General features: G+C 47.1%; 14 protein-coding genes and 1 non-coding gene across 15 annotated transcripts; 7 read left to right on the top strand and 8 right to left on the bottom strand.

Moving 5' to 3' along the window:
* Positions 1-37: 37 nt before the first annotated feature.
* On the bottom strand, positions 38-1,618 carry AGABI2DRAFT_216100 (hypothetical protein). Its single transcript, XM_006457932.1, has 5 exons — positions 1,389-1,618; positions 1,052-1,334; positions 599-985; positions 414-546; positions 38-362 (listed from the first exon to the last, which is right to left on the bottom strand). The coding sequence occupies exons 1-5, from the start codon at positions 1,585-1,587 to the stop codon at positions 81-83; spliced, it is 1,284 nt and encodes a 427-aa protein (XP_006457995.1). The 5' UTR covers positions 1,588-1,618; the 3' UTR covers positions 38-80.
* Positions 1,602-2,540, bottom strand: AGABI2DRAFT_190379 (hypothetical protein). The gene is made up of 4 exons (XM_006457931.1): positions 2,421-2,540; positions 2,277-2,371; positions 2,147-2,220; positions 1,602-2,066 (listed from the first exon to the last, which is right to left on the bottom strand). The coding sequence occupies exons 1-4, from the start codon at positions 2,526-2,528 to the stop codon at positions 1,705-1,707; spliced, it is 639 nt and encodes a 212-aa protein (XP_006457994.1). The 5' UTR covers positions 2,529-2,540; the 3' UTR covers positions 1,602-1,704.
* On the bottom strand, positions 2,534-3,934 carry AGABI2DRAFT_190378 (hypothetical protein). The gene is made up of 7 exons (XM_006457930.1): positions 3,882-3,934; positions 3,806-3,821; positions 3,649-3,741; positions 3,309-3,475; positions 3,118-3,255; positions 2,884-3,064; positions 2,534-2,831 (listed from the first exon to the last, which is right to left on the bottom strand). The coding sequence occupies exons 1-7, from the start codon at positions 3,896-3,898 to the stop codon at positions 2,691-2,693; spliced, it is 753 nt and encodes a 250-aa protein (XP_006457993.1). The 5' UTR covers positions 3,899-3,934; the 3' UTR covers positions 2,534-2,690.
* Positions 3,935-4,347: 413 nt separating this feature from the next.
* Positions 4,348-5,437, bottom strand: AGABI2DRAFT_190377 (hypothetical protein). The gene has a single exon (XM_006457929.1). It carries the CDS (start codon positions 4,839-4,841, stop codon positions 4,383-4,385), a length of 459 nt encoding a protein of 152 aa, XP_006457992.1. The 5' UTR covers positions 4,842-5,437; the 3' UTR covers positions 4,348-4,382.
* A 56-nt stretch (positions 5,438-5,493) lies between these two features.
* On the top strand, positions 5,494-6,659 carry AGABI2DRAFT_190376 (hypothetical protein). Its single transcript, XM_006457928.1, has 3 exons — positions 5,494-6,052; positions 6,106-6,344; positions 6,401-6,659. The coding sequence occupies exons 1-3, from the start codon at positions 5,570-5,572 to the stop codon at positions 6,543-6,545; spliced, it is 867 nt and encodes a 288-aa protein (XP_006457991.1). The 5' UTR covers positions 5,494-5,569; the 3' UTR covers positions 6,546-6,659.
* A 114-nt stretch (positions 6,660-6,773) lies between these two features.
* Positions 6,774-8,371, top strand: AGABI2DRAFT_176515 (hypothetical protein). The gene is made up of 8 exons (XM_006457927.1): positions 6,774-6,935; positions 6,994-7,063; positions 7,117-7,255; positions 7,313-7,357; positions 7,407-7,467; positions 7,523-7,568; positions 7,616-7,959; positions 8,013-8,371. Exons 1-8 carry the CDS (start codon positions 6,834-6,836, stop codon positions 8,208-8,210), a joined length of 1,005 nt encoding a protein of 334 aa, XP_006457990.1. The 5' UTR covers positions 6,774-6,833; the 3' UTR covers positions 8,211-8,371.
* Positions 8,372-8,517: 146 nt separating this feature from the next.
* AGABI2DRAFT_115010 (hypothetical protein) lies at positions 8,518-9,810 on the top strand (the record flags this gene model as incomplete). Its single annotated transcript, XM_006457926.1, has 7 exons — positions 8,518-8,619; positions 8,676-8,745; positions 8,798-8,987; positions 9,043-9,106; positions 9,169-9,205; positions 9,259-9,599; positions 9,655-9,810. 7 exons carry the CDS (start codon positions 8,518-8,520, stop codon positions 9,808-9,810), a joined length of 960 nt encoding a protein of 319 aa, XP_006457989.1.
* A 2,045-nt stretch (positions 9,811-11,855) lies between these two features.
* On the top strand, positions 11,856-13,567 carry AGABI2DRAFT_190375 (hypothetical protein). The gene is made up of 5 exons (XM_006457925.1): positions 11,856-12,188; positions 12,250-12,684; positions 12,737-12,873; positions 12,926-13,094; positions 13,146-13,567. The coding sequence occupies exons 1-5, from the start codon at positions 11,880-11,882 to the stop codon at positions 13,473-13,475; spliced, it is 1,380 nt and encodes a 459-aa protein (XP_006457988.1). The 5' UTR covers positions 11,856-11,879; the 3' UTR covers positions 13,476-13,567.
* A 91-nt stretch (positions 13,568-13,658) lies between these two features.
* On the top strand, positions 13,659-14,980 carry AGABI2DRAFT_148501 (hypothetical protein; the record flags this gene model as incomplete). The annotated part of the gene is made up of 7 exons (XM_006457924.1): positions 13,659-13,794; positions 13,841-14,124; positions 14,173-14,260; positions 14,311-14,365; positions 14,418-14,685; positions 14,732-14,845; positions 14,897-14,980. 7 exons carry the CDS (start codon positions 13,659-13,661, stop codon positions 14,978-14,980), a joined length of 1,029 nt encoding a protein of 342 aa, XP_006457987.1.
* An 8-nt stretch (positions 14,981-14,988) lies between these two features.
* On the bottom strand, positions 14,989-16,563 carry AGABI2DRAFT_190373 (hypothetical protein). The gene is made up of 8 exons (XM_006457923.1): positions 16,314-16,563; positions 16,202-16,261; positions 16,066-16,147; positions 15,844-16,004; positions 15,680-15,794; positions 15,413-15,628; positions 15,327-15,364; positions 14,989-15,278 (listed from the first exon to the last, which is right to left on the bottom strand). Exons 1-8 carry the CDS (start codon positions 16,539-16,541, stop codon positions 15,198-15,200), a joined length of 981 nt encoding a protein of 326 aa, XP_006457986.1. The 5' UTR covers positions 16,542-16,563; the 3' UTR covers positions 14,989-15,197.
* On the bottom strand, positions 15,072-15,157 carry AGABI2DRAFT_t16. Its single transcript has one exon. It is a non-coding gene; the product is annotated as a tRNA-Phe (tRNA).
* Positions 16,564-16,669: 106 nt separating the features above from the next.
* Positions 16,670-18,181, top strand: AGABI2DRAFT_183094 (hypothetical protein). Its single transcript, XM_006457922.1, has 7 exons — positions 16,670-16,727; positions 16,787-16,971; positions 17,025-17,205; positions 17,255-17,402; positions 17,453-17,577; positions 17,623-17,783; positions 17,834-18,181. The coding sequence occupies exons 2-7, from the start codon at positions 16,846-16,848 to the stop codon at positions 18,032-18,034; spliced, it is 942 nt and encodes a 313-aa protein (XP_006457985.1). The 5' UTR covers positions 16,670-16,727; positions 16,787-16,845; the 3' UTR covers positions 18,035-18,181.
* A 7-nt stretch (positions 18,182-18,188) lies between these two features.
* Positions 18,189-19,922, bottom strand: AGABI2DRAFT_176511 (hypothetical protein). The gene is made up of 9 exons (XM_006457921.1): positions 19,831-19,922; positions 19,669-19,778; positions 19,433-19,616; positions 19,096-19,373; positions 18,927-19,041; positions 18,803-18,864; positions 18,469-18,750; positions 18,301-18,409; positions 18,189-18,245 (listed from the first exon to the last, which is right to left on the bottom strand). Exons 1-9 carry the CDS (start codon positions 19,910-19,912, stop codon positions 18,214-18,216), a joined length of 1,254 nt encoding a protein of 417 aa, XP_006457984.1. The 5' UTR covers positions 19,913-19,922; the 3' UTR covers positions 18,189-18,213.
* A 623-nt stretch (positions 19,923-20,545) lies between these two features.
* On the top strand, positions 20,546-21,976 carry AGABI2DRAFT_190369 (hypothetical protein). The gene is made up of 5 exons (XM_006457920.1): positions 20,546-20,731; positions 20,793-20,977; positions 21,032-21,289; positions 21,338-21,414; positions 21,460-21,976. Exons 1-5 carry the CDS (start codon positions 20,569-20,571, stop codon positions 21,926-21,928), a joined length of 1,152 nt encoding a protein of 383 aa, XP_006457983.1. The 5' UTR covers positions 20,546-20,568; the 3' UTR covers positions 21,929-21,976.
* Positions 21,977-23,400: 1,424 nt separating this feature from the next.
* On the bottom strand, positions 23,401-26,159 carry AGABI2DRAFT_216078 (hypothetical protein). The gene is made up of 11 exons (XM_006457919.1): positions 26,019-26,159; positions 25,866-25,968; positions 25,720-25,814; positions 25,583-25,667; positions 25,367-25,532; positions 25,216-25,317; positions 25,063-25,164; positions 24,741-25,008; positions 24,620-24,691; positions 24,213-24,567; positions 23,401-24,161 (listed from the first exon to the last, which is right to left on the bottom strand). The coding sequence occupies exons 1-11, from the start codon at positions 26,147-26,149 to the stop codon at positions 23,742-23,744; spliced, it is 1,899 nt and encodes a 632-aa protein (XP_006457982.1). The 5' UTR covers positions 26,150-26,159; the 3' UTR covers positions 23,401-23,741.
* Between the last annotated feature and the right edge of the window lie 48 nt (positions 26,160-26,207).

Genomic DNA, 26,207 nt, shown 5'->3' with positions numbered 1-26,207 from the left:
CGCTTTGTTGCTGAACAATCTCAAGTCACTGCCATGATTGCGTAATGCTGTGCTGTCTATAAATAGGTATGTACATGGCTTCAGACGCTGTTACGGGCAGATGGCCCATTCTTAAATAGATTCCAGACTCCAAGTCCTATAGTAAAATTGAAAAGGCCAACAATGCCGGAACCTGCACCAAGGAGCGTGAGGGTCCACCAAATAAGGCCAATGATACGGTCGAAACATCGCCCAGTATATTTCTTGAGCAGTGCATAAGGATCAGGTCGAGGCTGGAAAGATGCCGGAAGTTGGAGTTGGGGTATTGATGTATGCTTTGTTGTGAGGCGCTGCGGCATCAAGAGAAGAGAGACGATGGGTTTCTGGTGATCCAATATATCAGCTTCTTGTATCGCAAAAAAAGGGGCACATACATGATCGGAAGTAGTGTATGATGGAATAGATGTGTATAACACATTTGTGATGCTGCTCTCCGCGGTTTTTTCAGGAGAGTCGGAGTATGTGGTATACAAAACACGATCCGTCCATGATGGTACCCTCTTTGTGCTACGTCCTGGTCTCAGCGACATATCATCTGAAGGATTAAAAAAGGGCCTACCTATAGGTATCAACCTCGTTCAATTCATACTTGTAGCTGCACTTGAACTTCCAGAAGTCTCCCTCGCGCAGACCTACAAATACGGTTCCTTTCCGTTTTTCCACAGTCAACTGGTCAAACTCCTTGAGCTCTTCGCGTGACTTTTCTGAAGACAGTACTTGAGTGAATTCCGGTGACTTCCTGATAGAATACATGGGATGTGTTTCAGGCATATCTAGCCTGTAATTGAGGTCTCCAAGGAAGAAGAGATGAGATGTCGCGTATATGGTGCTGGGACTCTCTCCCGCTCCTAGAGGGGGAAACAGCAGTGTCCGTACTATGTGCTCGTAGTCCGCATTTCGGCACGATACTTTATGGTCATGGGGAGTCAAATGGGCATTAACAAACCTATAACGCCCAAAGTTGATTGAGAAAGAGCTCCTGTCGGGAACGAGAGAGAAACCCTGTACGTACGTATAAGTCTCCCCCGCATCATCATCAGTTTCGCAAATTCTGAACCTCACACCAACCGCGCCTTTATTTCCCATGAACAATGGTCCAAACCCAGTCCATTGAGTCTGCACATCGCAAACCTTTCTTGCCACACCATCGTCACGCCCATACACGAGGAGCGCCACACCCACATTGACCACTTTCGCAATAAGCGAATATCGTTCCTTGTTGGGTGCATGTGCTTCTATTTGTGAGAGAATGAGTGCATGCCTTTTCTCAATCACGGCCTTGGACAGCCCAGACACTGGTCGAATTCAGGTTATCAGACATTGGCAAGGAACAAAACGAGAGTGCATACAGCCGAGATGTAGAGGCAAGAGCTCCTGGAACCCAACAGCGACGATGTCCGGCGCTTGACGCTTTTTCGCCAAAAATTGGGAAACTTGAAGGGTGGGAGCAAGCCAGTCGACGAGGTCTTGCGGGAGAGCAGCCGAGCCTTGAAGATTGGTATTGTAGGATGCAATCTGAACCAGCAGACGCTCAGGTTGACTGGCCATCAGGGTAGGGATGCAAATGCGTGGAGTGGGTCCACAGATAAAGCCACACGCCAAGGTTTCTTTATAGTCATACAGTACAGCAGTACACTACGGCCGTATTCAGACTACACAGACTTTCTAGCATCCCCTCGAAATCCCGAGGTCTCTCAGTCTGCCCTCGGCGAGCTCATAGACCCATCCATGGACATGGACCTCCTGACCCTTGGTCCAGGCACCAACAATAACCTCCGACTCGCAGACGTTCTCGACCTGGCGTTTGACGCTCTCCTCTATGACAACGGGCAGAGCCACTTTAGGGGGGGTCGTCGAAACGCCAAGGGTAGCCGCAAGTCTAGTCAACGGCTTGAGCCAACGATTAAGGGGAGCGTCAGCAGGAGTTCCCGGCATAGTGACAAAATCTTCGGGGTCGAAGTTTTCCCTTTGAACGGCACCTAGACAGGCAGCTGCACCACCACATTCGCTGTGACCCACAATAACGACTATCGTCGATTATCAACGAAGCCAAAAAAAAAAAAACAGTTGGGATAGGACCAAAGCAGAGCGGTATGAGAGAAAGCACCGTTTTTCACCTTCAAGTAGTTGACGGCGAACTCTAGCACGGACAAGACATTATTGTCATCCGGGTGGAATTGACTGACATAATGTTATCAGAAATGAAATGAAGTTTGGCGACTGCAGACGATACTTACTTTGCTATGTTCCTGTGAGTGAAAATGGCACCGGGCATGACAGCGGTAATAACAGACTCTGGAACGCGAGAATCGGCACATCCAATCCACAAGGTCTAAAGGGATGATGAGGAGAGAGGGGTATGAGGAGTAGAAAGTAGTTACGTGGGGAGACTGGCCCTTTGCGCTGTTTCTGCAGAAGTCGGGGTCTGAGCTTTGGACATCCTGGGCCCACTGGGCATTGGAGTGGAGCAGAGACTGAGCAGTAGACATGGTGAGGAATGGACAAGCAATCAAAACGCGATCAAAAGCGGATGTGCACGTTACAGTAATTTCCTCACGGCTTGTGACATGTGTAAATGAAATGAAAAGAACAACAACTACAGCGTAATAATGCCACTCATATACTGCCACCCTCCAGACCCCTCCAGCCACCTAGTTCATTTGTCGGATAAGTTTGTTGATGCTCGTCTCCCTGTCACCAAAGTCACCACCCTGGACATAGTGCTTGAATTTGCGCGTCCTCCAGCCACCAGTCGGGTTCGAGAGCTTGAAGGGCCACAGGAAGTTCGATGCCTTGAGAAACGTCAGTCTGCTGTTTCTACTTCCTCCATCTTCTCACTCTCACCTGCTTAAAGTTGGGACCAGCAGTAGCAATTTCGTGCACCAAGTCCTCCACACAAAGGATATCAAATTTACCAAGGGACTCCTCGATGACTCCGTTGTTGGTAAGTGGAATGCGCTGTTTGTTGACCTTGCCATATCCACGCTTGTAGATCAACTCGCGGATAGACTTGAGATTGGGTTCACTTGGCGACATCATTCAGCGGGCGAGTTAGACGATGCGGAACTCCTCACTTACCCGTATGCCACGTAGGGCTCAATAAGACGAAGCATCTGTTGTGTTGCACGAGTGACCTTCACGAAGATGCCATTGTTGATTTGCAGGAGTCGAAGGAGCTGCAAGATTTTGCGGGGTTTCGGGGCAATTTCATTGATACTGAAGGGAGGGATTCGTCTCGCGGAGATTTCCAGAGCATAACAAGTACCCACCCGCGAATACGAATGACAAAGTAAACTTTGGGTTGTGCTGGCACATAGAAATCACCAGATGCCCGAGCAGCACGTTTCAAGCGGATTTCCTCCTTTTCCTTGGAAAGATATTCCTTCACATAAGATTCGGCACGCTTGAAGATAACCTTGCGTTTTGCTTTTTGTGCCTAAAAAAATGTCGTCAGTTTCAGAAGTTTATAAACGATTTCAATGAATTGATGTCAGTCCCGAAAGATGGATTTGACAGCAACATGGTAAAGAAAACTCCCCACTAGCCATTTGTCGAAATAAAATTATGCATCCCCAATTGTATAAAACCTAGTTCGGAAACAATGCTCACCTTACGAGCTGCGGCGGCAGCAGCAAGGCGTTCCTCCCGAGCCTTTTCGTTTTGCTTTCGTTTCTTTAGGAGAGTCTCCGGAACCTCGATCGCCTGTAAAAAAATCCAGCCTTTATTAACACTTTCCGCCGTACTTCTAATGTAACTTTCAACTGACCGAGGCACTCGGGACACTGCATTAAAACAGATACACTCTTAGCATTCTGATATGCCACTGGTACAAACGGACGTACGTGGTGGAGGGGGCCATTTCGAGTCTTGAGGAACAACGCTTGTTGGTCGGGACGATGGATGCCGTCTAGCAATCTGTGGCTGAAACTGTATAGTCTGACAAATATATTCGCACGATCGTATCATCTCTGCTAATTGATGCGATTGATGCGCCAACAGACTTGTTCCAATATCAGTTTCATCTCGTGGGCGATGCTGTTCCCAACGCCCATGCATCATCTTTCACTCCAACAAATCTTTTTGACAACAAGGAAACCGTTCAGAACGCGCTGATGGTTATATATAATGTCCATTCAAATTTACACATCTTGATGAATACTGTGTATTTCATCCCATGTCTGTTGCTAGTGCCCGCATAGTCGACTCTATCTCCCTCTTCTGAGCAAACGGGAGGTTTTCTTGTCCACAACCTTAGTACTGCTCTCTTCTTGCAGCGTTCTGTCGAAATCATGCGTCTACCGCTATCTACGTCGCGTTGCCTATGGACACGTACGTTTTCATACTCACTTGATTCTATACAATACCTGGAGCGCTTTGAATCTGCTAGGTCCTTGTCCACCGACGTACACAAAAAAATTTCCAATTCCACCAGTATCTTTCTTACCCAGCTTCACGACATCTGCAGACCCACCCACCTTTCCCAAGGCATCTTCGCCGAATGTGACGCCGACAGAGAACAGCCCCTCCATCAAACTAAATACAAATACCGACGCGGTGCCATCCGCATCGATGAGCTTAACACATTCATCTTCTACATCGCAATCACCGAAATCTTCCGTTGCCGAAACCAGCTCGTCCACCAGAACAAATGATACATCCCCCGTCACGATGCCAACACCTGAGAGCTCGACAACTTCACCTTCTACATCGCAACAACCTATGGCTCCGCTGACATCTTCCGTTTCGCTGACATCACCATCTTCCGCCTCGCAGTCATCTGCCCATCCCAATGTTGGTGCCATAGCCGGTGGAACAGTGGGAGGCTTCGTCGTGCTGGCTTCACTTGGTTTGATTGTGTTCTTATGGCTGTCTCGCAGACGACGACATAGGATCGCACCATCAGCGGCGTATAGAGCCGCATATGGTTCCACGCCACCACCTATATACCCGAGGGTACAGAGTATACCACCAGGCCAGGCCCATCATACACCTCTGCCACAAGCCAGTGAAAATTTTGTTGTCAGTAGTACCCGCAGCACTGTTTTCGATGGACACCGGCCATCAGTGGCATTTTAAAGAAGCATAGTTATGGAACCGAGTCCACGTATTTGTATGACTGTTAAAAACATGTAAATTAATGCTATGAATACTTGATTGTATTTATTTTATATTCAGATGTTGATACACTAGGTGACTGACGGCAGTCATCGGATATAAAGAACCAGTATGATCAGCCAAAGAGTGCAACTGTCGATCTGAGGCTGCTGTGACGACGGAATGCCAAGTCAGAGGCAGTCCAGCATGTAGTATCACAGCGCCTGGGTAGTTGTTAAAAGATGGGTGGAATGATGAGGTGGACGCATACATCTTGAACAGATTAGGGCCGGCATGTGTATTTTTAGCAACGGGGAGAAAAACTGGCGCAATCAAGCAAGAAATCGAGCCTTGGGAAGAGAAATTCGTACTCTGCGATTGGATAAATAGCGACTTCCTTCTTGCGTGATCAGTCACCCACCTTCACGATCACCCCATGCTCGAATTCACCCTCAACGACGGTAACCGTATTCCCGCCATTGCCTTTGGTACTGGGACAGCCTTGTACAATCAAGATGCCTCAGCATTTGTGCGCCTGGCAATCGAGACTGGGATTACCCACCTTGACGGCGCACAAATGTATGAGAACGAAGAAACTTTGGGGAAAGGAATCAAATCGTCGGGAAAGCCACGCTCCGAGCTCTTTATCACTACGAAGCTTCACATATTGAAACCCGGCCAGACGGTCAGGGAGACTTTGGTTGAATCCTTGGGGAAAATCGGTGTCGACTATGTCGACCTTTTCCTTATCCATGATCCAACGGCCAACCGGAAAGAGGCAACGCTCTCAGAGATTTGGAGTCAACTCGAGGCTTTGAAAAACGAAGGTCTCACCAAGTCTATTGGAGTTTCCAACTTCAAGGTAGAAGACTTGAATGAAATTCTTCCTGGAGCAAAGATCATCCCCGCAGTTAACCAGGTATAGAGTGTTTTTCATGATTGGATGCTCGATGGTTGAATATATGCGCATAGATTGAGTTCCATCCTTATGTTTTAAAGGCCGCTAGCCCGATTATAGAGTTATGCAAGGCAAAAGGAATCATCGTGGCGTCCTACGGAGGTCAGACACCCATCGTTCGTGCCACCGATGGTCCTCTCAAAGACTTGCTTCCTAAAATTCGCGAGCGCCTGGAACAAACCCGCGGGTCTCCTGTCACTGAAGGACAAGTTTTGACGAAGTGGCTCCTCCAGAAGAACGTAATTGCGATATCGTGAGTTGCTGCCAATTGTATCGCATGTCGCGTTGACGTTGATATTGTAAACGCAGCACCTCATCGAAGGAGTCCCGTATCAAAGAATTTTTGAGCACCGTGGATGTCCCAGACTTGACGAAGCAAGAAATCGAGTCGATTGATAATGCTGGTTCGACGATACACAAGAGGATCTACATGAAACACATTTTCAACGAATGAGACGAAGAAAAGAGGAAAGATTGATGTATTGGAGGCTGTGCATGTCGTGTACCTGACATAATGTAACTTCCTCCATGCAATGCTATGTACGTATACAAGATTGCCCGTTCCTTCCCCATCAAGCTAGACGAATCCGCTATTCCGGCTAACCTCCGGCGTGGTATTATCTGAGCGGCCAAAACGACATCTGGCCATCAGCGCATTGTTCAGGGAAGCGTGGCTTCCCCGCCCAAAACATGCCAATAGCTTCTTCGCCTTGCTTTCCGCCACCCGGGTTATCTCCCTGCTATGGCCAACTTCTTCTTTGCCTGCTTTTTGGCCGCATTTCTACCCGTCGCACTTTGCCAGACCATATCAGAAGCCATCTGTGATGACGGGTCCTTAAATTGGGTGCGTGCAAATCCGCCTGCGTCGTTGTGTGTGGATCAAACAACCCTCCCTTCACCAGTCTTTCAATTCTGTGGGAGCTACTCCATGTGATGTTGCTGCTGACTTGGCAGGCGTATGTAACGGTGGTGGTGAGTTTCTGCGCTCAGTCAAATACTCTGCGTTAAAAGCTATCACTTTCAAGTTTTTACTTTGGCGTCTCTTGACGAAGGATTTTCGTATATTGGGCCAACCCAACTCAATCAGAACTCATGTCGATGTAGCACTGTATACTATTCCTTGTTGAGTGCTTGTGCCGCTTGCCAGGGAGAGCAATGGATCAAGTAAGTGCTTGCAATCCCCCCCTCCTGTAAAAGACGGACAGGCTCATGAGACGAAAGTTGGACAATATACAAAGCAAATTGTTCTGCGGTATACCCTTCAGTGTAAGCAGATTCTCAATGTTGTGCCCATTGTTTTAATCGATTGCCTCAGGTTTCCTCAACATATCCCAGTTGGCACGATTGTTCCCGGATGGGCGTACGCTGATATTCGGGTCAGTCGGAGTCTACCCCTAGAGCTGTTCGTTTCACAATCTGACGTCCCTTCAGGCAACTGACAACACTTTCAACGTCACAGTGGCACAGGGCCTAGAGGGTAAGGACTTTTTCTATGTTTCTTCTTTTCCACTGATCGGCTTATAGACCGTCCTGAATCTACTGGCATTGCATCGTCTACGCGCACTCGCGGACTTGATTCGTCGACTTCCACTGGGACTGGTTTCCCCAGCCCTTCTGTGGTTGACAGTTCTGGATCGAGCTCAAATGCTGGCGCTATTGCTGGAGGCGTCGTCGGTGGCTTCGCTGGTTTGGCGCTGATTGCGGGTCTTGTATTCTTCTACCTCCGTCACCGTCGTGCAGCCGCCCAACAACCCGCATACTTCGCGACACCTCGTCAGCCCCCCCTCGACGATACAATGGAACAAAAAATGACCCAGAATGCTTATGGGCCGAGTCCAATTCCTCCATTTCAACCCCAGAGGCTTTATGTAAGCTGTTTGCTATGCAGTGCTGTTCGACCTGTTACTCAGAATTTTTCTAGGACCCCTCCGACCCGAGCACTTTTCCGACCCCATCTCCAGCTATGAGTCCCTCCTACAATTCTGGTCCCTATACGCCTTCGCCTGGATCTGCAACGTTCCAGAGCTCTGCCACACATGTCCCGCAACACAGCATACCCAGTATGTCCATGGCTTCGCCACACCCCGCAGGCAACTACAGTGGTGCTCCAGAGCTATAACCAGGTCGCGTCAGCACATTTTAATAAAACTTATGCTTCTTTTTGGCATCGTTTTTGTGAATTGTTAGTATATATTCGTTGTCGAACTTTTTGATAGGCTGTAGTGCCACTCGTGGTCCGAAATCTCACACATGTCCAATCATGATCAGTTTAGATCAATTTCCCATGTTCAATGGATAAGGCGGAGCTGTCCTGCTTCTTTGTTGTTGGTATCAATCAAGGATGCTAATTCGGAAGACTACACACATGAGCGCTGCACTAATAGTCCTTGGCTTTCTCAAGCAACCGACCACGATAGTCTTCCCCCATGACAGAGAGGTTTTATCTTTCCCTAGTGGTGTTAAAGATCGCCGCTAGTGTTTTCGCGCAGACCTCAGACGTTACTCAATGCATTCCGGAATTTCAGTGGGTAAGAGCGATTTGGAACGAACAGCGAGTCAATTGATATAGCGTGCTTCGGTCTAGTCTATCAACGCCCTTGGTCAAAATCCTTGCCTTGTAGGGGCATATCTAGAGACACTTTGTTCGAGCCAACGTATGTTTCCTCGATCACGGTGTATATTGATGGCGACTAACGTATCACGCAGCTTTCTCTGTAAACGCATTGCCGCAGGGAAACCATTATATTGGGCCCAGTACTGATAATGCGGATCCATGTTTCTGCAATTCTGTGACGTATTCGATGATCAGTGCTTGTGCTGGATGCCAGGATAGACGTTTCTCAAACTTTACGATGTGGACATTGAATTGTCGTCAGTCCGATGTGGCGATTGGCCAGTAAGTTGAACAAATAAATTATACAGGTCGTGCCTAATATTATACCCATCACAAGATATCCAAGGACAATCCCCTTCACTACTCAAGTTCCTTCGTGGGCCACTCTCAATATATCATTGGTGAGTGTGCTGAACCTGACATACCTATAGTAGCCTCTTCTGACTTCCATTCGTTTCTTCAGACGAATGATACGTTTAATCCGTTTGCAGCTCAAAGAGGTGCGATGCACTTCCAAGCTTATGAAGACATGCATAACTCACCCTCCAAGCAGAAGCGGCCAGGGAGGCTGCCTTACCCAGTACTACAAGGTCTAGTTCTTCTACAAGTGCGACCAGTACAACAGCCACTAGAGCGACGCAATCAACCTCAGATAGCGAAGATTCTAGCGGTCTGAGCTCAGGCGCTATTGCTGGCATCACAGTCGGTGCTTTGATTGCTGTTATTACCATCCTGCTGGCTTTACTTTGGATGAAGCTTCGATCGAAGAAGCGGAATAGTAAAAAACAAGATGATCTCAACTCCGTGTATCAACCTCCTAAAGCAAGTCATTCTCAGCATATACACTCGAGGTCTATGTCAGATCCCGCATCCATTATCTCGCCATATACGTATGTAAGTAATCGCTGTATTTCTATCTTAACGTAAACCCCAGACTGATTTTGAGCAGAGCGCGTCCGAAGGAGGCCGCCATCCCCCCTCGGAAATTTCCACCACATATACAACGGTTCCCCCGATGCGATCCTTGGAGGACTCGGTCTCTCCCGCTCCACCACTCAGTACTATAACAAGCCCTCGCGGCTACACGGGAGCCGCGGAAGTTTGATATTCAGGCGTTTCTCTACTGATCTTCTGATAGTTCCGCTGCTGTGTGTGCTGTTTCCTGTATGTATTTTAGATCGATGAATATCCGACATACTTCCTTGACATGTGCAATTCTTCCCGACCTCAATATGACCAGAGTCATTTTTCTTTGGATGTTCTTTCACAACCCACTCCACGCTTCGGAATTTCCAAGGTCTTCGAATCATATTCCTGTCGGCCAGAAGCCGTTTTCTAATGTTTAGTTGCCGGTATCTCCAGTTGAACGAAGAATTGAAGCCTTCTTTTCTTGGATTGACATATGACCTTCATCTTAATATTGAGTGTGAGAGACAGTAGTACCGCAAATGTAGCTTTCACATTGCTCTCGGTGATTGAATGGCCGGAGAAGTTGTTGTGCTCAGTGAGTGCCGGCGGATGCTTAGCCAGGAAAAAGGAGCGGCCATTATTATTGAGTCGTCATACCTCTTCGATCTAAAGACATGGTCTGGTTAACCGTGACGGTCGCTATACTCCTGTGGACCCAGCGCGTACTGGCGCAGAGATCTCTGGCGACATGTTCTCCATCGTTCGACTGGGTAAATCTAGTTCTCTTGAAGGCTTCATTTTTTCATCTATAGCGATAACAGGCTGAAAATGATCAAGGTCAAGACCCTTGTGTGGTTGCTGCCCAACTGCAGGCCAGCTGTTATGACAATACAGATAGTGAGTGTCACTCCTGAACTTATCTTTTGGTTGGCTTAGGGAAATGCGTAGTCACGATTCCAAGGTTGGCGCCGAATGAGATTTATCTAGGTCCAGATACGAAAAATGCGAGCGATGGTTGCGCTTGTAATTCGGTGGTCTATTCCCTTTTGTCCGCCTGTGCTGCATGCCAGGACCGCCACTTTATAGAGTATTTTACTGCTGCTCCTCTGGAGTGTGGTTTAGATCTCATTGCCCTTTTATTTCATTTTCTCAGCTGGCCTTCATGGACGAAACACTGTACGATGTTCTATCTTTCTACGTGAGTCGCCGTATTCTTGGTTGACAAGCTGGGAACTTACTTTTTTCCGACGGAGATTTCCATCCCCAATTCCCAGCGACATTATGGTGCCATCCTGGGCGTTCAGTGATATATCAGTTGGTTCATCCTTAAAATTTGGAGACATTCTCCCATCGAATGTGTTAGGCCACTTGCAATCGTTTTGATGTGAACTATGCCAATGCAATGACCAGTGAGCAACATAGTTTAAATTTGGGCTAAGTGATAACCAAACTTACCTGAAATGCTCACAGACGGCCTCAGAATGCCTCAAATGGATTCAAGCCGTCGAACTCTCACCATCGTGGGGGCAGTCATAGGATCATCGGTAGGAGTAATCGCTATTATCCTAGGAACAATCTTTTTGGTCAGGAAACGCCGTCGATCGGTGATGAGAGGCGACGGTGGCTTCAAAAGCCTTTTGAGAGTTGAAGTACCCCGACATAGGACAATTTGGAGAGGCCAAACTCTTTCCTTCAGTTATAGTCCACTAGATATGGATGCAGTGAACCAAGCAAGAGGAGGAAGACATAGTCCGGCTTTTTCCAAGATTTCATTACCAAGTCAACTTCATGTGCGTGGATGTGGAGGCTCCTGGTAATGTCGCTGATTGCTATAATGAATCATTACAGCATGTCTCTCCAGATACGGAACCTTACTCTCCTGCTGTGGCGTCCTCTCAGCTATTCAGTGCCGTCGGTCACTCGGAGAAAGGTTCTGTTGGCCAGTGTATCCATGGTTCTGCAGCGTCGGCGCATGAGCATCGTTACAGTCTCAGACGAGCGGCGTTGTCAAGAGGAAGTACATTCCTTAGCGAACTTCAACCCTCCCCTTCAGAGGAGGATTTTGTAGATGTACGCGGAGCAGTTGATAACAATACACACAGTGTACGTTAATGTTAAAAGGACTGTAATCTTTCTAACTTATGAAGTTGTTTCTCTTACGATCCTTCAATGGAGTTAAGTCACGTTCTGATTGATGCCATACATGTGATGTGACGCGTCTATCCATGTACATGTGCAATCCTTGCTTTATTCAAGCACTCACCCATGATGGCAGCGGCACCCGGCCCTTCCGCTGATTCTCTCTCTTCTCACAGTATTTTCCAGAGTACATCTAAGGCTCGACTCCAGGCTTTATATTCTGATTTCGCCCGCCAGAAGCAATCCAATCCAAACGCTTTTCATGCAAATGTGGAGTGGTGGCGGAAGACACTGGAAGGCTTACTTGACTCAGGCCTTTTACGTGGCACCGTTGGGGACTCAGAAAGTAGGCTTGTTCTACAGGCCAATCGCAGTCTTTTGGACTGCGTGAAATTAGACAAGATAGGCAAGCCTCTGGCTATAGGTACCGTCATCGTGAGTCATTCGAATTCCCCGCAGTGTACGTTGACCTCGGACAAGATTTCATCCTAGCAAGAATGAATTGCGCTCGAATAATACTCTACTACTTTTGAATGAGTTCATGAGCTCCAAAGTTTCGGTGTATGACTCCGGCTGGCTCCCGTACCGCATTGCTTCCTTTGTTGTAGGACGTCCTTTGTGGTGGGCACTGGAGCAAGTTGGGATTGTTGGAGATGAGGGCATTTTGACCTCTAGCTCCCAAACAAAGGAGACAGTCTGGTGGGGAGATTACGTATCTCTCCCACTCGTCGAGAAAGCGGCCGATGCAGTCATGTCCATGCAGGCAATGAGAATGACAGGCCCAGCAGACACTCTGTACACGTTTGAAGGCTTCAGAAGATCATTTGGTCCTATTTTTGGTGAATCAAGCCATCTGCTGAACGACATGGACGCTCGAGTTCTCGTCAAGTACCTCGAGAGAGAACGCAAAGCTGTGATTCTCGATGACCAAGTAATTGTGTCACCTTTTCGCCGAAATTATCCAATCTTTACCTATGGAATAGGTTGTCAAATTCTTCGATAGCTCAGTGGCACTGGAAGATCGTGTCATCACAGCCGTTGATCGTGGTATTCTTGAATTGAAATCTGCAATACTCAACCTTCAGCATCAAATTGATGCAGTTCAGACAAAGATGGACGAGTAAGGATTGATTTTTAGGCCGATGTGCGATGCTAACATTGGAGATCTCTAGCTATGCGAAGAAGGCTGCGGATGCTTTACGACAAAAGCGGAAAGTACTAGCTCTCGGCTTCCTAAGATCACGAAAACAGCTTGAGGACCTTCTAGGCAAGAGACTTTCTTCTTTGAGTACCTTGGAAGGAACCATGATTTCCATTGAGACGGCAGCTGGCGATGTCCAGGCGAGTTCCCTAATGGCGCCCCGTAAATTTTCTAAACTTGGATACTTCCAGATAATGAAAACATTCGAATCCTCGACAACTACACTCCGCACTATTCTCGCACACTCCTCACTTCAGCGTGAAAACATCAATCAAACAATGGATGCATTGGCAGAGGCTAGTCAAGATGCCAAGGAGGTCGATGACGCAATAAGAATTGGGGGTGATGTGGCCCTTGGTGTCGAAATATCTGACGAAGAGATTGAAAGAGAGCTAGAAGCTCTGGCGAAAGATGTCGAAAATAGTCCGGATACCCTACAGACTCTGGAGCAGCTCCGGCCACCGTCCGTTCTTGTGGAGACAACTGATGCCACAGATAAAGTTCCATTACTATCTCATTGAATGTTCTAGATGTTCTCCTTGCGCAGCAGTGGTTAAGATACCGTAGATGTACTACACAAGTTGAAATTGACATGCGACCCACTGACCATAGAATTTATGATATGACCGACCTTAGCAAACAAATGACGCAATGCCCGATACTGAGTTGCAGCACGCAGGATCAGTGTTTCCCAACACCCAGGCATGGCTTCTGTGCGACTAAGGCATCCAGAGGGCGTTTCAACTCTCCAAATCCCACTCAATGACGATACATTCACTGTTCTTGACTTCCAGCAGCTGATATATACAACCACCAAAATTCTCCCATCTCGTCAAGCTAGTGCGCAATATCCCTGTTTGCCTCGTCCTCGCTAATTAGATCCTAGTCAAGACCGGATATCCTCCCCAGTCATTAACCTTGATTCCAGAACTCCCCTATTCGAGCCTTGGAATTATGAAAGGGGATCAAATTATCGTCAGCGAAAATTCTAGTTCAGCTCCCTCTCATGCACCAGTACAAGCTCCATTTGATGCGGCTCCCATTCTCGCTTCGCGAGAACCCAGCCGTGTTTCAACCACTCAAGCGAATCCGATATCAAATCCAGTACCAGAAAATTTGGCCGGTCCTGATTTTGTCGATACGGCTGATGGTAATGTGCTTGTGCACAGGGTACGTCGTCTTGACTGTAGTAGTTGGCTGGATTGCTTATTTGGGTAGGTGGTGCCGGACGACAACTCTTGTCTTTTTTCCGCGACTGCTCTTATATTTGAACAAAGTATCAGCAAGGCCCAAGATCTCAGAAAAAGTGTGTCGTTACCTTTTTCCAAATTATCTCTCTCAAGATCTGATTTTCAGTCGTCGCTGACGGCATCCGAAGCGATCCTGATACTTATAATGAAGCCATCCTCGGGTATGCTCGTCGCTTATTCCGTTCGGGACGCCCGTTGAAATGCATCCAAAAGGATGGCTCCTGCGCAGTATATACAAACGATCTCAAGACCAACAACTTGGGGAGGTGCAATCGAACTTGGTATCATTGCCAAGCACTATGGAGCCGAGATTGCGAGCATCGATGTTGAAACGGGTCGCATCGACAGATTTTCACCGCCAGAAGATAGAAATAATGGTATGCGATGCATAGTGATCTATTCTGGTATCCACTATGATGCCGCCTCCCTTGCACCGATGAGCGATGCTCCAAGTGAATGGCACCAGACCTTGTTTCCAGTGGTAGGTTTGGCTCTTTGATTGGCAATTTAGTACTGGAGTATATCAGGTCTTTCTGGAAGATGAAACGGATCCGATTTTGATGGCTGCAAAGAAGCTCGCTGATATCCTTCGTTCCAAAAAGGCATATACCAACACGACTACGTTCGATCTTAAATGCGAAGTAGGTCGCTGTACCTTGTTCTTTATGTTGTCTGATGCAGAAATACTCCAGCAATGTGGACAAGGACTGAAAGGAGAGAAGGAAGCTCGTGCCCATGCAGAGCAGACAGGTCATGTACGGTTCGGTGAATACTGATTAGTGGTATCAGAGGAAGAGATGCGTCGAGTGACAAAATTAATGCCATTGCTCATAAAATGATTGGCCAGGTGATCCTCCCAAAACGTTATGGGGGCACCGCGGATCGAACGCGGGACCTTTAGAATACGGGTTTTCTCCTTCAGTCTACTGCTCTCCCAACTGAGCTATGCCCCCCATGTTTTTATATTGTCGTCTGCCAATAACATGAGTACCGTCACGACTGTGCCAAACCTTCCACTTCTACGACTACTGGGCAATGGTCTGAAGCACCATAAATTTCACTTCTAATCTCACACTTTGGAATATCAGCACAAATAGACAAAAGCCGACAAGGAAAACTAACCATCTTCACGCGCTCTGCAATCCGCTCACTCAGGACAACTGCTTTCTTTGAGATCACATTGGGTGAATTGAGGATAGAGCACTTACACATATCCAGCCTCCAACCGAGTCCTTTGAGTCGGCAGTTGAATCGGTACGAGAAATAAGTATAATGCTGATCTTTGGGATGCAATTGGCGCCAGACGTCGACGAATTTTCCGGCATCAACATCTTCCGGAGGATCCAGAATATTTTTGAAGGAGGTTGTCTCTGCTTCAGTGTAACCTGGCGTTTTATTCCAGTTCCTTTTCGCATTGGCTAGATCTGTTACTGAATGTCAGACGCGGGTTGAAAATTAGGGATGAATAGAGTTCCCTATTGCGGTGGGCGCGACATTAAGGTCACCGGTCCAAATCACTGGTTTGACTTTGTCTAGGTCACGAATATAATTTTCAAAGTGCTGGTTCCACTCTTTCTTATCTTCCAGTGTCTAATAACCATTGTTAGTCACGATTGATTGATCGAATGGGAACGCGTACTTTCAGCTCGACTCCGGCATTCACGACATACGTTCCGATGAGATAATAACCTTCGAATTCCAGAGTGATTATTCGACCCTTCACTAGGTCGGGATTCGGGTGATTGGGCAGGGTTTTGGTAACCGAAAGCGGCTTGTGCTTTGAAAGGATCGCAGTACCAGCTAACGGGTATCAGAGACTAGGTTCTGTGTGTGTGTCATCTATCTCCTTGAAGATACGTACAGTAAGACTTTTTGCTAGAAATGCTCCAGTACGTATAGGGGTATCTGGCGTCCAGGGCGGGATCGACGGGTTGCTCATTGACCTACATGGCCGGTAAGCATGAGAGCACGCGGCAATCCAGTAGGGCGAAGCGTACCTTCGTTTCAGTAAGTACAAGGATATCTGCATCTTCCGCTTCTACATAGTATTTGAATCCCTGAGTAGTCAATCAGTCGAAGAGAGGCGCGTAATTTTGATTATCACCTTACCTTCTTGTGGCTTGCAGCCCAGCCGCAAATGTTCCAGGTGGCAATGCGAAGGGTGTCTGGCGTCCGAGGTGGGAAGCTGATGTGGACTGGTAACACTTTGTTGGTTGGCTGGGGATTTTCTGGCTGGTGAGAAATGATTGTGCTTTTCGACTTTTTCAGAGAAGAGGGCTGAGATTCCTCGTCGTCAGTCTCAGTGCGCGCTCGCTTGGGTGCCTTCCTGGGTGGCATTGCTGTCCAGTGTCGAGTCAAGTGCGCGATTAGGGACGCGTCGCGTGATGAATGGACTCTTCTTTCACACGTGATGGAGTACCACCCCGAACTCAAGTGTGGCGGCGGCTTTTCTTTAAATTGCAGTGCGACTCGCTTGTTTGCATCTCATTCACTCTCCAACACACCATCTCAGTTTAATTGTTTGTAAGTGACCCGACGTTGTCCTTTTCATTAACACTAATACGTCTGAATTTACCTGATAGCTTTGCCAAGCTTCACGCACGAATTAATCACCGCGTACACGGCTCAAACCTTCCTGCTGATGCTCACTCACCGTGGATTTTCGGCATGGATTGTCGTAGATGGACATCCATTGCCTGAGTACTTGACCACCATCGATGAAAATGCGCACAGGGTGACTTGTTGGATCCCCAGCGAAGAAGGCAAGGTATGAGATATCGGTTTCATGGAAGCAATGGAATTTGATTAGAAAAATACCAGGCCTTCTCGGTTCACTGGATGGACCATGGAGGAAACGTCAGGACCTGTGGATACATCAAGTTGGACGGTTATACGGCTCCAGGCAGGTTCCTCTTCGGGAGTGGTGTGGCGTGGCGAGGAGGTGTGAGGACTGGACCGGCAACCGAAAGGCCTTTCATCTTCCAGAAGGTAACTGAACAAAGTCAGTTCTATTTCCACATTGTTCGACTTGATTACTCATTCCTGGATAGCTGTTGGAGGCTCGTCTTCGAATAACCAAGATGTGCTAGGCACAGTCATCCTTCAAATCAAGAGGGTCAAGCTTACTGCATCAATCCTCTCAAATCCTGTTCAACAGCTTCCTGGCCCAAACGATGGTCGCGAAGGTATGCGGGTTGGGTGAGGATTCATTGTTGTTGTGTCCACAAAAGATGTACTCATAATGTTAGCTTCGGGGAGGAGCAATCTTTGTTCGACCAGTACCCCACTACATGGAAAGTTGAGCCTTACGACAACCCGGGTCAGAGCAAACCAAGTACCTTTGTTTCCTTTGTCTTCCATTACCGAGATCCTGGTATGTGGTCATTGGAAATGCTTACTCGATGACTGACTCCGCTAGCTTTCCTCCACGCCCAAGGTATCATCGAAGATCCAATAATATCTGCAGCACCTGTAGAAGGGGAAAATCCTGCGCAACAGACCGTCGATACGCCCACGAATACTGCGCCTGCACGCCTAAGCCCTCCAGTGGATACCGAAAACCCTGTGTATTATCACATAGTGAGTTCAAGTATCTGGAGAAATTGACATAACGTTCATAATAACATCAGGGCTCTCAACGCCTGGAACAGTCGGATATGGAGTTCGATAGATCTGTCAACCCAGAAACTAAAGCGGGAAAGGAAGTAAGACCCGTCAATTACCCAGGAGAAGGCGTGATTGTCTTCCCAGCTTATAGGCCAATTGTCAATCCATCTCAGGTCGGCGAGCAGGCTTCTGACGATACTAAAGCGCCCCCGGGTTCATCCTAAACACTCGTGATCAAATTGCTTTCGAAATGTTTTTATGTTTTCGCATCCAGATGTCCTAACTTGCTGTCATGTTATCTTACCTGTTTTCTGTACCGCTCGTATTGCTTTCACGCAGTTTCTTTTGTTTTGATCAATGTTTTCCTTTTAATTGGCTCGAGCCTGTCCATATGTGACATGATCTACACCAAAGAGTTGATATAGTTCTCAATATCTATAGCTAGTAGTCAGTAAATGTAGACAAATGCATTATGTGTCAAAAACCCTACTCGCATATCCGTTGGAAGCGATCCTTGCAGAGTCATTGGAGTGGGGATCCGTCCCATGGGCGGTCTCGTAATCATCTGGAATTCCATCATTATCACTATCCCGAGGTGGCTGGGGAAAATATTCAGCATTTACTTATATACGTTTTTTGAGGAGAAAAAGCGGCTCACCGTTCCACCTTCGACATTTCCAGGCCCATTTATAGGAGATGCTTTTTCATCTGAGATCAAAGCTCCGACTTTGCCATAGGTTAAGAGTTCGTTGTTGATGAGATAATTATCGACGCTGTCCCGGGATTTGCTAGCACCAGCGGATGACGCGACCTTATGGAGCGCATCGAGTGGGTTTAATAAAGACTTCACGGTGGGATAAGGGTATCGAGTAGATTGGAAATCGATTGGCGAGTAGTTGTCAGTCGTAGGTGACAGGATAAATCCACTGAGAACGCCATTCTATGAGTTCGGTCAGCTTTTGTTGGTTGGTCAATTCATGATTGCCTCATACTCTGTCAGGATCGTAGTAATTGTTGGAGACGTAGGCGTGGAAGTTTTCATTTCCACGCGTGACTTTATAAAAAAAGAAAGGTTCGGGTGAGCAGCAGTGCAATGAAGGATTAGACGCCATTTACAAGCAGTGACTGAGGTCGAGGGACCACTAATGAACACATTATTCATGATATTGGCGTGTGAAGGACCGGCAGAGTCCCCGGCAATGTAACCGCCTCCACCTCCCCAGTTATAAACCTGTAGAATATGCACATCGTCAAAGTAACGACATCTCTCCAATGAGAAACATACCACGTTGTTGACAAACTCATTAACACCTTTCACTTTAGGATTCCGAGTTTTGTTATCAATGTACAGAGTGCGAATTATACTCACACCCCCGTCGGTCTGTATAAGACCTCCGCAGGAATGAGTCTCGAGGCCCTGTGCAATGATGGAGTCGGAAATGGTAACATTTGAAACGTCTCCATTGATGGAAAAACTCTCGTCACGACCCCAGGAGACGCTAACATGATCGAAAATCATGTTTGCACCATCTGCAATTGTGATTGTATCTTTCCCAGAATCACCTAGTAGGTTATATCTAAACTAAAACTGGAGTGTACTGGAATCGTAACAATGTACACACCTGACCTTCCCATTCGGTAACGGATATAGCGAGTGATGGTGTTGTCTGCGCCAGAATAGGAGACACCATTGCCATATACAGTAATACCTTGACCAGGGGCCGTTTGACCAGCAATAGTAACATGGCTGCTGACGACGATGCGACTACTGATATTGATTACGCCCCCGACGGCAAATACCACGATCTCCGACAGAATTAGCGTCGAGAGACGAATCCCTATAGTTCCTTGAACATACCCTATTTGATTCTGAAACCGCGTCGCGAAAGCTGCCAGACCCAGAATCATTAAGATTGGTCACCACATAAACAGAACCACCACGCCCTCCGGTGGCTTGGGCCCCGAAGCCTATTTCAAAATTGGAGCTGAGGATAGTTGGGGAAAGACTCATGTAACATGCCTTCAGCTCCTGGAAATGCGAGGAGACCCGAACACGAGCCAGCGAGATACAAGAGGGAGGCAAAACAAATCGATAATTTCATGGTTTTCCAATTGAGGAGTAATGCATGTCAAGCAGGGACTTGGGCCTATATATACTTACTTCCATAAACCTTTGGCATTAGGGTCATTTCGAAGTATCAGGAGCATATCCAGAATTTCTCCGAGTTTTCAACTGCCCAGCTTCTTCAAATTGCATCGGGCCGGCGGACGACCCGAGTAACCCAGCTAGATTCCGGTTTCAAAGTCATCTGAAGGTCAAGTCTATTTCTGTTGCATGCACAAGACCATTCCGGGGAGTGAATTAACCAGAGCTGAAAGCGCCAATGAGATTCAGTCAATCTAGCTGACCCTCGTGATGTTTCGAAGGCGAGAGAAAGTCGGCCGTGAAGTAGTAGTGGACCATCAATATAAACATCACATGGGGAGAAAGAAGCCTGCGCGAAACGAGTTTCTCCGTATTATAATACTCAGAAGTTGGGCACAAGGGAAGAAAGGAGAGAAAGAACGAGTCTTCATCATCTATGGGTTCATTAAATCTTGAGCGTCATGATCACAGATGCCGCTTTTGGAGAACAATGGGAAAGGAAGTTGTGTGGCATCGGGTCTTGCGACAAACAACTTCTGCGACCAACTTACCAAATATAGCCGAAAAGCCGCCCGGCTTGTCATTTCTTGTTTCGACAACCCAGTCCACGGAATGGAAGGGCAATCGACTCATTTTACACTTTATGTATGGCCCGGGCGATGGGGCTTACCGTCTTATGAACCGCTCTGCCTCGCAGCCATATTATATCTTCAGATGGCAATTCCCGGACAGTTCAACGTTGCTGAATGCAACAATCCCGACATTTCACCATCGGGTGGGTGGGTATCTATTTCGTTCAAGTGATTTACATCCTCATGGCTTAAATTATACAACAGGGCAACTACCTTTTCTGGTTCATGAACAGCATAGCATCAGTTCATTCTCGTCAATCGTCAAATATATAGTTGGCTTGAAGAAGGAACACCCGCAATGTGACTTGGACGCTCCTTTGGCACCCTCGGAATGGTCACAAATAAATGCTTGGGCTTCTCACATTGAATCTCATTTCGGCAATTTAGTGGTGAGTTGGAAAAAGCATCTCTTGTTTGTTCGTTGACGACGCTGAGGTTCTTAGTACCATTCTTGCTACTCTAATGCTGATAACTGGGAGAAAGTCATTCATCCAGCACTAGTGAGCATGTACGGTGTGCCCCAGCAGTACTACGTACCGGAACGAATTCGCGCGTCCTATAAACCGCGGCTGGAGGCCGCGGGGCTATGGAGTATGCCACCACCACCAAAACCGGTCAAAAAATCGTTCTCAACAGAAAAAAGAGCGGACGCAAACCAGGAGGCAAAAGGAGCTTTTACACAAGCATTCGAGAAAGAAAAGGTATGTTCTTCATTAGAACCCGTGAAGCCTTCATTTATTTTTATCCAGATTCAAGATAAAGCAAAACATATTCTTGGTCTCTATGCTCGTCTACTTGAGGGCAAGCAATTTATTTATCAAGGACGGTTAGTCGCAAATTCTTTAGTCGTACAACTCTGACTTTTCTTCAGACCGACTACATTAGACCTCATGCTTGCCGCTCACACACTTCTCCTAATTAGCCCTCCGTTCCCGGATACCCTTATCAAAGAACTTGTGACGGACTGGTATGACACAATAGCTGAGCACGCAAAACGTATCCAGGATATCGCTTTCAGCAGTGACAGGCCAAAGTTCCTTGTATCTGCTTCACGAGGCACTGTGTGGGGCCTTCTTCCTTCTTGGCGTTTGATACAAGGCGCTAGGGGAAAGGTTCCAAAGAGGACTCAAGAGGATATTCAATATGAGAGGTTTAGCTGGGGTTTCATTGGTCTAGCCCTTGGTAGTGCTGCGGCGTATTTCGCGATAATGGGCTCTCCGATTCGTCTTTCCATTCGAACAGCGGAGGAGCTGGATGAGGAGGAAGAATACGAGGAAGAACATGATGAAGACGAATTTGAGGAGCCGGGAGAGTCATGGCATGATGACCATGATGAGTAGTCGAGTAGGCCATAGACAATAGTTATTAATAGCACGTGATCTCCGCGTCTGCCACCGCCTGAGCAGCTTCAGTCCAGTCCATCATGGAAGAAGACCTCATTATTGTCGACGATATTGACGTCGAGACTCAACCATCCACCCCCCTTCCATCTGCTGGGCCTTCATCTTCATCTCAACGCCCTCAGCCTCAAAGGACAGTACCTGAACGAGCCTCGAGCTCTCGGCTTCGTAGCGGAAGTTCAGTATACACAGCACCTGCGGATAATGTAGAACGAACAACGCGCTCGTCAGCCGTGCGGCCAAAGGTGCAACCCAAGCTCAAATTGAAACTTAGCGAGAAAGCCGCTGCTCAAGCTCCGGGAATGTCGTTTTTGGGACAATACGATCGAGAGCTGGATTCAGATGAGGAGGAGCTGGCGTTTGAGGAACAATTCGTCCTACGAATGCAACCCGGAGAAGATCTTGATAAACTGAGAAAGATGGTGCAGTCAAGAGAAATCACGAGTGACGTCTGGTTCAAATTCAAAGGTATGTGCTCTGTATTACTGTTCCGTCGGCTGCTTGTTGAACCGTATTTAAGACTCTCGTCGTGCTGCATTACACATTGGGAATAACACATACTCTGCGAAACTTGTCGACTTGCCATGTATCATCGAATCACAAAAGACGCTGGACAATAAGCAGATGTTCAAGGTTGCTGACATATGTCAGGTTACGTCTTCCCTTGGTTTCATCATCTTTTCCCCTAAAACATCTATATAGATGCTGGTTGTCGGTGACAAGATTGAAAACGATGAACAGCTAGTGTCTCAGAAAAACTTCAATATTGACGAATTTATTTGGCCACACGGAATTACACCTCCTCTGCACCATGTCAGGAAGCGCAGGTTCAGAAAACGAGTGAATCGACGTGTATGTCTTCTTCCCAATGATCTTGAAACATGGTTTGAGATTTTCCCAGACTATCGAGAGTGTTGAAGAACAAGTAGAGCGTCTCCTCGATGAAGACGCACTCGCTACCGAGGTTAAGTTCGGTTGGTTTCATTTCGATCCCCGTACGCTTTGTCTCATATCCATACCTTTGTGCTTGCATAGAGGTACTTGAAAATGTCAACCCTGATTTGTCGGATTCGGAGTTCATAGAGCGCGAAGAGCCCATAGATGCACCAACTCCAGCAATATCCGATGGTGGTGATGCAGGCACCCCGGGAGGTGATCTAGGGGAAGGTGATGAAGATGAAGATGAGGGTGATGAAGAAATGGAAGGTGACATAGATGAAGAACTAGCCGCTGAGCTTGACCTCGCTCTTGGGGACGAAGATGGCAATGAAGACGAAGAAGACGAAGAAGATGAAAGTGAAGATGACGAATCAGAAGATGATGACGATGAAGATGTTCAGGCTAGAAAGTTGCTCAACGAAGAAATCCGGGATCTAGAAGCTGCGGTGGCCAAGAAGAACAACGAGATTGCGAGCTCAGCAAATCCTCTCATTCGAGTATGTGGAAATAAAGGTCATCCTAACAACTTCACTAATATCTGCCTAGAAACGCTTCGAGGATGCATTGAAAAAGCTAACTGCCGACCTCGAAATGAAGTTATCTCAGCGTGACGAACTGCGAGAAAAGCAGCGGATGAAGAAGGAAGGTATTAGTATGAACGCTGCAGACGACACGGATCCCGAATTAGCGGGCGACCAAGATGGGGAAGTAGGTGGTGACGACGACTTGTTTGGTTCCGATGATCCACCAGCTATGGAAATAGGATAGGAATTTCTCTAATATAGCCGCGTGTTTTCTAATGTATTTCACTGCATCATGACGATAAGATACACACTGTGCCAGCTTGTAAAAGGAGTGGGGTATAAACGAGGCATACAAAAGGAGCAAACCACACGGAAAGAATTTCCCACTGCCAGATTGCTTCCCGGGTTTCCACGTAGAAGAATAGCCATCCAAGGGCGAGGAAGACATATAAGATATATTTGGTCAAAGATAGAAGTTTCGAATTCGAGGGACCTGAAAACGATAGTGATAGTCCAAGCGTCACTGCAAGTAAGGCGGCCAAGGAGAAGTTGAGCACTGTGATGGTGGAGATTACAGTAGATGCGGAGCAGAGATTCAGTGCCTTCAAGACTAGCCAAATGGGGGCACTGCCTTCATCCCGTGGATCGGAAACCCTGGATATCACGAAGGGAACCAGTGAAGTAGCGAGCGTGATTAAGGGCACAAAAAACTGAAGCAATTTGAGAAGAGTACGATAAATTTTGGTGAAAAAATGGCTGACCATCTGATTGTTCAAGAAAAGAGAGCTTTGTATTGACAGAAAAATTGCAGCTCCAAGTGAGTGGGTGACCAGCATGATGGTTAGTACGTGCAAGACATGTCGTTTTCGCCTGGTCCATGTGATGGCGTCGGAAGAACTGTCACCGTCGTCCTTTATGCGCTGGTTCAATTTCCATCCGGCATCAACCCAGCATCGAAGCCCTCGAAATATCATCGCAACACTGATCAGAACTGCGCTTGGAAGATAGTTTCCAATTTTCATGAAACGATCGGGTGTTGTAAGAAGATAAAAGAAGAATGATGCATGCAGGCGTTCAAGAAGATTGTTCATCGTACGAAGACTTGATTCGACGATCCTTCGCACTATCGATTAGAAAGGCTCGACAAGAAAGGTTTAAAAGATCTCACCGCCCCAAAGCATGGAAACCATGAGGTCCTGTCGCGGGAACAGCAAAGATGGTAATCGCATCGATGCGGAATCTTATAATGTGAGAAAGACGATCGACCAAAGTAAAAAGGGTTAGCATACTGGTGATAGAGGCCGTGCACTCCGCTTGCTCTACCCTTGGCTTGATATCCAAAGTTTCGAATTAGATTTCTAGCACGATAAGTGAATTCTTTGACTTCAGAATTGTGGCGCAGAGACGACGGTAAAAATGATGGCTCGGATGATTGTTTGGAAGAATCTCGCCAATCGAGGTGATCGTATACTGTGACTGGTACTTGGCCTGTATAGCGAGCTATGCGCTGAACCGAGTTCAATAAATCTTGATTTGGTAGTCTACCATTTAGCCCCTCTAAAAGATCTGTTAGCAGGATACCTTTGAATATTCCGAGGATCAGTAATTTACCGAAAAAGAGGCCTAGATGGGAAAACGAATGTCCCGGGTAGTCAATGTTGAGCGCCGTCCATATCACGCCAGACGCGAGTTCAAGAGGCTCTGCATCGAGGTCTATGACACCATGTGTCAGCCCTATTTTTTCCCAGATAGTTGTATACCTACTTGATTGCTGGGTCTCATGATACACTTTTAGCCATGCGTGCATGCCATCGAGATACCCATCGCTGATTACGAATATAATATCCTTGGCCCACAGAGAATAATCTGAGAAGGATTCAATAAAGGCATGAGATACATAAGTGCAACTTCTTACTTTGCAAGAATCGAGCCAGTGTCAAAACCGTGGATACTCCACGAAGATTCAAAGTACCATTCCCTTCACCTGTTCTACTCAACCAAGAAGCACTGATCACCATAGCTTCGTTTCGTGGTCCCCGCGGGGAGGCGAGAATAGCGTAAGCATTTGAGCCATGAATGTCCTATTCAGGTTGATAATCAAAGAAGAGAAGAGTGGCTCAGTAAAACGTACTCCTTGATTCGATATAAAAGAGTATTTCTGTGTTGCGGAAGCCAATCCTAACTTCAGAAATTCATTTTTCAAGAACTGAGATCGCCTGGGATTAGATGAATTGACAGAACGACTCAAGAGCAAAATGGAATACATACTGATGACTAGTTGCGTTGGAGTCCCTGAGAGATTCGAGCTGCTCCAGGTATCTATCCGCGGCATTGACGTCTCCCCAGTTCCAATAAGTATTCACCTAGGACGAAGAATTGTCTAGAAAGCCCTGGCTCTCGCTGAACCAACGCACCTGAGCCGGTTGCAGGGCATTCTCATCCATGTATGTCCCTCGACCCAGTCTCGAGGAAGGCAGAATCAATAGCCAAAGGTATCCCACTGCAAGTAGTATGATCCTGAAGGAAAAGGTGAACACTAATGGTAAGGTTGGGAACCCAAAACTGACATTAAGTGAGTAAGATGGCGGGTAAAGAGAGACACGGCAGCCTTGCGGCGCTTCAAGCGAGTAATGGTGGCATTTTGCTTTGGTTTGAACCTTTGTTTGAACTTAAGGACCGCCGTGCGGAGAGCATGCATGGTGGTGAAGAGTGACGGTGACGGTGATCACGTTGGCGCATTTAATCAGTCATTGAAC

Source organism: Agaricus bisporus (assembly GCF_000300575.1).
Source record: "Agaricus bisporus var. bisporus H97 unplaced genomic scaffold AGABI2scaffold_2, whole genome shotgun sequence".
In the NCBI taxonomy this organism is placed as follows: Eukaryota; Fungi; Basidiomycota; class Agaricomycetes; order Agaricales; family Agaricaceae; genus Agaricus; species Agaricus bisporus.
The sequence above is the reverse complement of the archived record's forward strand: the minus strand, read 5'-3'. Positions and strand labels throughout refer to the sequence as shown.